At 38.9% G+C, this 8,741-nt stretch overlaps 1 protein-coding gene across 2 annotated transcripts; it reads right to left on the bottom strand.

The window, feature by feature from the left end:
* Nucleotides 1-1,336: 1,336 nt before the first annotated feature.
* On the bottom strand, nucleotides 1,337-8,115 carry LOC121955833 (ADP-ribosylation factor 3-like). Of its 2 annotated transcripts, none has more exons than XM_042503930.1 (5): nucleotides 8,049-8,115; nucleotides 4,862-5,116; nucleotides 4,572-4,682; nucleotides 4,349-4,473; nucleotides 1,337-2,525 (listed from the first exon to the last, which is right to left on the bottom strand). In XM_042503930.1, the coding sequence occupies exons 2-5, from the start codon at nucleotides 5,010-5,012 to the stop codon at nucleotides 2,364-2,366; spliced, it is 549 nt and encodes a 182-aa protein (XP_042359864.1). In that variant the 5' UTR covers nucleotides 5,013-5,116; nucleotides 8,049-8,115; the 3' UTR covers nucleotides 1,337-2,363. The 2 variants fall into 2 exon arrangements, with proteins under 2 accessions (XP_042359864.1, XP_042359860.1); XM_042503926.1 differs by lacking the exon at nucleotides 8,049-8,115 and adding an exon at nucleotides 7,900-8,023.
* Between the last annotated feature and the right edge of the window lie 626 nt (nucleotides 8,116-8,741).

The raw sequence follows: 8,741 nt of genomic DNA, 5'->3' as shown, positions 1-8,741 counted from the left end.
ACCTTTAACCATGTGTCATTTTGGAGAGTAGGGCTGTGTGAAAAAACATACTTTTTTTTACTTGTTTAAATCAATCATCACAATATATTTAGAGAAAATGAAAATCTATTGTATTTGTCCATGTTTTACACCTTGGATCACAAGGAAAATAACAGAAAAAGGTTATTAATCAATGTTGTTATAAAGGGTCAACAAAAAAAAGGATTAAAAAAACTTTACGTGTAACTGATTCATAAAGTGCAGTTCTTAATGCATTTAACGCCGTTGTTGCTGAAGACTTCCCTCTTCTGGTGGAAGTTTGTCACAGCAAGACCCCTGTGGCGTTTCAGTCACTCATAAACATGGCGATAAAATATGAAGTGTGAATATGTAAATATGAAATCCATCAGTAACACTCACTCACAGCTGATGAGACAGGTCATACAAAATGGGTTTATTTGTAATACAGCAGAATTTTGTTTGTCTTACATCACATACAGATGTCTCCTTGCATTCAGCATTGAAACATGGTCTTCACCATTTTTAAATCTACTTGTGTAACTATAACGGTACAGAATGAATCATCAGAAGTTTTTTTTTTGTTTCATTTTTTTAGTTTTTGTTTGCACTGATTATCATTGTTTCACAGATACAGTCTACATCAAAGTTTCTTTACACCCCAAACAAAAACCAAAGAAATCTACCACCACATATGAATCGAGTAAACCAGCAAAACAAAAAGGACAAAACCTTTGCCTGATCATCTTGAACTGTGGTGCAAAACCCCGTCTTTTGAGGGTGTAGAGGAATAAATCTGTAAATCATTCTTTATAGATAAATATATGTGACTCGAAATCAGAACCGGACAAGCTGAAAAATCAATTAGAAGTCATCACTAAATATATAAGGCCACAAAACCCAAATGATCAAACTCATGATTGAACACAGATGCTGAATATGAACAATGCACTCATAACTGGGTGGAATTACAGCATGTTGTACTGTCACTGGTGTACGAGTAGTAGTACCACGTATGGCACACAAGAAGTTGTTCTATTGACAGAAGTCTGTGGATTCTGCTGGTATCAGATGTGACGCAGTAACTGATGAGTGAACTGATCTGCTTACCCTGCTTTCTTTCACATAATTATCACTGGAATAAAGGAATATGCATGTCAAATAAATATTACAGCCATTTATAGATTCATCAACAATATTCACATTCATTAACACAGAGTTATCGTCCCCCGATATGCAAGTCTGACACAAAAAACACACAAAGCGAAGAGCAACCTGATGCAGTTTGAGTACTCACACATGAAGGCAGACAGGCAGCAGCTGTGCAGGTCATGTGTGTTGTGTTTATATAATGCTTTCACATTTAAAAAGACTATAAAGCTGACTATATTGTATGAAGCACATGTTGACACCTAAATACAGGTGTAACGGTTAGTTTCTGCATCCTACTGTAAAAACAGCACCAGAACACGATGAGGGCATTTGGGGAAAATCTACAAACAGCGTTCATGCAGCTCAGAGGATGGAAAAAGTAGGCAACGATGTCAGCGAGAACTACCAGGATACATGCAGCTCAGGCGGCCGAGAACGTGTTGTGTGTTTTAAAATATTTAAAAAGGGCGGCTTTGACACTTTGGGTCGCCACGCGGGGAGTAGAAAAACAAGCGACAGATATCAAAAGATTTCCAAAATGAGGCAGTAAGAGGACGTGTGACAGGGGGAACTCCAGTCCTCTTGTCTTTTTCATGATAAATACTGACTTGCACAAACACATACAGGTACATGTGCACGCTCACACACACTTTATCTGAGTACCAAAGTGCCTCAGCATTGCTCACAAATTAAAATAATTATGGTGACATGAATCTGCCAGCTGTGATTGTTCTCAAAAACGGCTCTGGTAGGAAAAAAGAAAAACAGGAAGTGCAACTGACACAGAACAGTTCTTTGTATGGACGACTGACAGTTGAAAGACATACACCAACAAAAGTCCTATTTGACTCATTGCCGACTCAGCGGAGTCACAAACGACTTGGTACGGCACCTAAAGACGAACATACAGTACATTGCACCTAAGGACAAGAGGTGGACACAGGAAAAGCAAGTGTCTGCTGTGACTGCTTATGATTAGTGTGCATTTGTGAGTGTGTGTTTGGTTAAATATGAAGTACATGAGAATCTGATTTTATTAAGCGCTGAAAACTATTAAGAACCTCAACAGACTTAAAATGAAAGCCTAAAATCTCCCCCAACCCCAGAATCTTGCTTTTCACCTATTGATCAAAGCCCCTGAACCTAACCGCGCCCCCATTCCCAAAACAAATAAAAAGTCGGACGGGTGCTGGCTGTTTGTTCCCGTTTTCTTCTTATTTCTTGTTCTTGAGTTGATTGGCCAGCCAATCAAGACCCTCATAGAGACCGTCACCGCTGGTGGCGCAGGTGGCCTGGATGTACCAGTTACGGTGACGCAGGGAGTGTAAGCCCAACTTGTCTGTGATCTCTGCAGCGTTCATGGCGTTCGGTAAGTCCTGTCAAAGAGTCGAGAAGTCAGTGAGGAGAGAGTGAAAAGTCAAGGAGCACTGATGTGGCTTTTCTGTGACCCAAAAATGGCACTGAAGTGCCAGAAACAGCTAACGGGGTTGTGACACCGTCTCTTCAGAGAACGGCCCTCATGTCCCAGTTTCGGGGAGATGTGGGGGGAGCAGAGTACCCTGTCCTTGTCAAAAATATCAATTTATCGGTGCATATTTGATTCTGAATATTTTAAACAGATTCAATACTTTTTTTGTCATTCTAATGTTTTCTACTACTGGCCAAGAAAGGAAAAGTTATCATCGGTCATGTTATAGCCTTGTTATATTTATCTTTCTGTTTAAAAAAGAGTATCAAAAATGATAGTGATATCAGTATTTTACAAGGTATTGCACTGATGTTAGGAATTCCATTATTGTGACAAGACTAGACCCGAAAATACAGCTGTCTGTATTGTTTGGGCTGAAATATGCACAGTATAGGGCATTCACTGTGGATATATACGTGTATTTATATGCACATGTGAAGTAAATTAATAAAACATTTTGATTGACACCAATTGTTTAAAAGAATTCCAGGAAAAATGCCAAAATTTCCATCTTTTTCAGTGCAATGATTTGCTGCTTGTCTTTGTCATATATGATCCTAATTAAATATTTGGGATTTTTGATTAACAAAATAAGCAGTTTGTAATGGTCACCTTGAGCTCTGTGTAGAGAGGAGACTGTATGAAAATTTCATATCATGATCATTGTGCCAAAATGTTTAATGGTTTTCTGTATTATCGCGGTGTTGTTTAAATGTGCTGAAAAAGGACTGATACACCGAAAGTTTTATGACAGAAACTTCAAATAAAATTAGCAACACTTTTTTGCAGTAATATTGAAATAATAACAAATATCAAAATGGCATTAACATTAAAGATAGCCTGTCTTTAAAATGATTGCTAAAGTGTCTGTGTCACTGTGGATGAGGACAAGGGACCAGTAACATCACTGCACACCCACTCTGTAAACAAGGGAATAGCAAAACAAACCCACGTTGCTGCTGCACCTGCATCTGACAGGTAGACTGCTGCTAACTTTGGTTGATGCTAGATGATCAGACATGGTTTTAATGGCAATTACCATTTGAAAAAGTAATACTAACTGCTGGGAAATCTATCTCAGGTAATCATGACAACAAAAACGGTTTTACTCCTAACTCTATAAAATTGTGGAGGGTATTTTTATTTATTTATTTTTATTTTACATTTTTAGACCAACACTTAATCAATTATCAATCTGATAACTTCCGTTAATCAGATTAGTTGACAGCAATAACAGTTAGCTGCAGACTTAGTAATGTGCCTGCAGTTTACAAAAGTAATTTAAAAGGTAAATTTTACAGGAATAGTTCTATATTTTTTGGGGAACTACACTTACTAGCTTTCTTGTCGACAGATGATAAAATCAATACCACTGTCATGTCTGTGCAGTGAACACGGAGCTACAGACAGCAGGCGTATCTGGGCATAGAGGCTATAAACAGCTGGCATGGCTCTGTCCGCAGTTAACAAAATCTACCTACCAGCACCTCGAAAGCTCACTGATTAAAATATTGTATCTTATTTGTTTATTATGAATAAAAACTTACAGAGGGCTGTCAACCAAAGCAGGTTTTCATTATTTAACAGATCAGCTTGAAACAGGAATGTACGGTAAAGATACTACGAGGTGAGTGTATGTGGGTTAATCATCTAGGACAACCCTGCTGTGTGTTCATTTATATGTGCTGTGCATAACTTGTGTATCTATGTAGAACAATTATGGTTTCTTGCCTGTTTGTTGGCAAACACAAGGAGGACCGCATCTCTCAGTTCATCCTCAGCCAGCATCCTCATCAGCTCCTCTCGCGCTTCGTTCACACGCTCTCTGTCATTACTGTCCACCACAAAGATTAGACCTGAAACCGCAAGAGTAACAAACAATGTTTTTTTTTCTGAAGGAGAAGAAGAAGAAGAAGAAAGTCGCAAGTGTTACTCTTCCATTAGCTCTTCTCACCCTGTGTGTTCTGAAAGTAGTGTCTCCAGAGGGGGCGGATCTTGTCCTGCCCACCCACGTCCCACACAGTGAAGCTGATGTTCTTGTACTCCACCGTCTCAACGTTAAACCCTGAAAATAAGAGCATGCAACACATAAAGCAAACATAGAGGTCCACTCAGAATCAGAATCAGAATCCGGTTTTATTGCCAAATACGTTTACATATACAAGGAATGTGACTTGTGTGCATGCATGACTTAGTGTGCATGACAATACTTCACACCAAATGTTATTCTGACTGTGCACCTACCAATGGTTGGGATGGTGGTGACTATTTCCCCCAGTTTGAGCTTGTAGAGGATTGTTGTTTTTCCTGCAGCATCGAGCCCAACCATCAAGATCCTCATCTCCTTCTTCTTCCCTATGAGGCTCTTCAGCAAATTCCCGAAAATGTTCCCCATGTTTCAGATGAAGTTCTTAACTTCAGTGTGCGGCTACGATCGTGATTACAGATGTCTTTCTACTATGTGTCACTCGTTCAGCAGGGATAGATAACAATGGAGGGCTGAAAGGGAACAGAACAAATAAGCATTTAGTATTTTTTGTGCGTTGCTATAAGTAAGTAAGCTAAGCTAAAGCTAAAGTGTCCATAAGGCTTTCGTTAAATTAAAACAAAGGGAACAGTCTAGCTCATCTTTCCCTTTCCTGAAGACCGCACCACCATGCCAGAAACTCTCATTTCTGCAAGCTATGCTAATTGCCCACAGTCATTATCACAGAGAGGGTGAAGAAGATGCATGTCAGTGCCATGACTGCAGGCTGCAGTACAATCTGTTCTGACCCTTCTCATCAGTTTTTTTTTTTTTTCTCCTTCAACTATTATCATGCAACAACGCCAAGCCCTAAGAGCACATGCAAAATGTCCTACATTACCTGGCCAGACTTGAACACATCCAACCACAAAGCCACCTGGACTAAAACAGGCACAGAAGAACACATTTTCACAAGTCCACAGTCCTGCTGTACACTCTGAATCTTGTAAGAGGCCAAAAATGTTTGTCAGATATAGCTGTTAACAGAGTGCAGGAGTAAAATACTATCCCAGTGTCCAAAATACTCTCTTAAAGTGGAACTGCACACTACCCAAATACTCCAACTCAAAAGTCTGCTTTTCTTTTTGAGCTTTTAAATACAGCCTGATAATTTCAATTTATTTGTTTGTTTAATTTCCATCATTTAAAGGGCTGAACAGTTCGGACATTACTTAGAGGTCTGGGATCAGGCTGGTATCTGGTGGTATACTCATTTATGTTGCTTTCAGCACAGATAATGTTTTTAACAGAAATGTACCCGTTAGAGTAACAGTGTGTAAGATTTAGGGGGGATTTAGTGGCATATTGTGTCAAGGATTGCAGGTTGCAGCCAACAGAAACTTCTCTTGGTTAGGATTCCTTAATCGTTGAGGTCTCTTCCTCTCGAAAGAAAAAAAAAAAGACGACGTTGTTAAACTGGTAAAAACACTTAATAAAGAAGTTTCACATTACAAGTCAATGTTTCTCTGATGCTTTTCACACGTCACAGATGGGCCGCGAGCCCAGCACCTCCTAATGTGTGCTCACCTGTTACAGGAGCCGTATTATAAATAGAGGTCTCTTCCTCTCAAAAAAAAACCTGAAAGGGTCATTTAAACTAGTAAAAACATTAAATAAAGCAGTTTCACGCTCTCATCACGGAGAGGCTGCTAACTATGGTGGTCGACTCACAAACACAAAAACACAAATGGGCCTATCTAGAGCCATTGTTTGGTTTGTCCATTCAGGGCTTCTGTAGAAGCATGGTGATGCAACATGGCGATCTCCGTAGATGTCGACCCACCTCCTGTGTAGGTATAAATGGCTCATTCTAAGGTAACAAAAACACAACATTTGTAATTTCAGGTGTTTACACTAAAGAAAAAATTATATTAAATTCAATTTCTGCTGACAACATGTCCCCCTAAATCCTACACACTGGACCTTTAAGAACACAAAGTTCTGTGTTTAAATAGTATGTTGTGTTCCTGATGAATGTCTCCTGCAGGTATGTGTGGTGTAGTAAGAGCACATAATCTTTTTTATGTGTACGAGTTTTTTTTTTTATTGATCATCCTACATCAACAGTGACGGATTGAGAAAATTCAATCATTGAAATCTGGATTGATATCAGTTTTCTTGTGCTGCGTTTAGATGCCTTTCACAATCTATGCGTTCTTTCAAACATGAGCAAATTGGTTTGATTTCTTCAAAAACATGGGAAAATAAGGCAATGACCAACTGGGCAGGTAACAGTCCAGGCTGTCTGTGTGCAACTGCTCTCTCAGATCATTTTATGTTGTTCAAATCTATGTACTTTTACGTGAATTTGATTTTTTGTTTACACTCTGTGTTGCCTTTTAAAAGAGATCTTTGATCTCAACGGGACAAACCTGGTAAAATACAGGATAAATAAAATAAAATAAAAAAATTGCAAAAAAAAAATAGTAAAAGATTACAAGAAAATTACCTATTTAGTTTGCAATTAGTTTTAAAAAGAGGGGAGGATTTTAGAAAATTGTGAAAAAAATGCCCCCAAAACTAAATTTAGAATTATAATAATTTTATATTTAAAATTATGTTACAGAAAAAGATATAATAAAATATATTAAAATAAATACATCTTGGGGTCATTTTCGTGTTTGTCTTTGTTTTTTACTTTTTGTTTTGCTTATTTTCAGGTGATTTTTTGGGCAATGTTTTGTTAGGGTGCTCGTTGCCTTCTCTCCATGGTTCTGAAAGGAATCAAACCAGGTTGCTCGGGTTTTAAAGGGTTAACAGACTCAAATAAAGTGAAAAATAGAATAAATAAATAAAGTCGTTAGTAGATATGGAGTTAGCTGCAGCCCTGTCCATGGTGCTGAAGAGGATCACCACATTTGTCACAGCCTGACCCTAGCAGCTCCTGTCCTCTCACAGGGGTATACACGTTTAAAATTGAGCTCCTAAAATTGTGATTTGATATAAAAGTGTAGGAGCAGGGCCACGACTTGCCGGCCTGATAATGTTAATTCAACTCCGGGTGACTCAGGTTACGTTAGCAAGGATGCTAAGTAAGGATACGGCTATCCTGCCGCTATAAGCCGTTAACATCGACCCCAAACATCTCAACGCTATACTTACAGAGCAACACTTAATTTCAGCTACCGAGCTTCATTAGGACTTCCTTATTTGATCGGTTTTAAACTCATTTATCAGGCTGGTTTAGCTTCAATCGATGAGACGTAACGTTAGCTTGCGTATCTCGATCCACCCCATTCATCCATTCGCTTATCACCTCAGCGGGCATCCTGCTGCTCCAGCGCGGACAAAACCGAGACTACACAGCCCCCACGGCTCAGCCGTCACACACACCGGTATTTAAGCACCTGCTGGGACCTGCGTGTGTAAAGTCGGGTTGATGGTGGTGCCAGTTTCCTCACTTACCTTACCGAGGAGTCCTCTACTAAATGTCTAACGGTATTTTCCGGGAGACAACTCAGCAGTAAATGAGATATCGCGAGATTTGAGGTCCAAGTCCCACCGTTTTGACAGTCGTTTCGAAAGGACATCTGACTTTGGCCTTCCTTGTTTTTACTGAGCTGTTGGTCCCGATTTCACTATAATACATCCACGGTTGGTCCATGATTTAATTTGTCTTGACATCCAAGCAGTAGTGGATGACGTATCTGAAAGCCATACTTAACCCTTTGCACTGTGCAAAGCAAATTGGCTTGTTTTCTTTCAAAAAAAATGGGATGAAGGCAACGTGCAACACAAGAAGAAATGACCCAGAAATGAGCGAGAAATTAGTTGTTTAAAAAACCCCCACAAAGTTTAATTACTTGTGAAAGGTTTCAGAAAGCATCATAAGAAAAGTGATGTTGCTTTAGATTTTAAAGGGTTAACCCTTTGAAACCTAAACAAATTTGTTTGATTTCTTTCAAAAACATGGGGAGAAGGCAATGAGCAACTTAAACATCGCCCTAAAATTGACCCCAAAAAGTGTATTCTTCCGTTTTTATATTTAGAACATGTGCATCTGTCCACATAACAGTAGCAAAGGACTTTTTTTTGACAAAATTGAAGATATTTATACCATAAATCAATGCAGAAATGGCACAAATTTGTGCATATATA

This window comes from Plectropomus leopardus, chromosome 2 (assembly GCF_008729295.1).
Source record: "Plectropomus leopardus isolate mb chromosome 2, YSFRI_Pleo_2.0, whole genome shotgun sequence".
Classification (NCBI taxonomy): domain Eukaryota; kingdom Metazoa; phylum Chordata; class Actinopteri; order Perciformes; family Serranidae; genus Plectropomus; species Plectropomus leopardus.
Note: the sequence above shows the minus strand (reverse complement) of the source record. Positions and strands in the feature narration are given on the sequence as shown.

Coding starts and splice junctions, on each gene's coding strand:
- LOC121955833 (XM_042503930.1), bottom strand. CDS start 5,012: ATGGGGAACATTTTCGGGAATTTGCTGAAGAGCCTCATAGGGAAGAAG. Junction 4,683..4,861: donor CACCACCATCCCAACCATTG/GTAGGTGCACAG, acceptor TCTTATTTTCAG/GGTTTAACGTTGAGACGGTG. Junction 4,474..4,571: donor CTACTTTCAGAACACACAGG/GTGAGAAGAGCT, acceptor TTGCGGTTTCAG/GTCTAATCTTTGTGGTGGAC.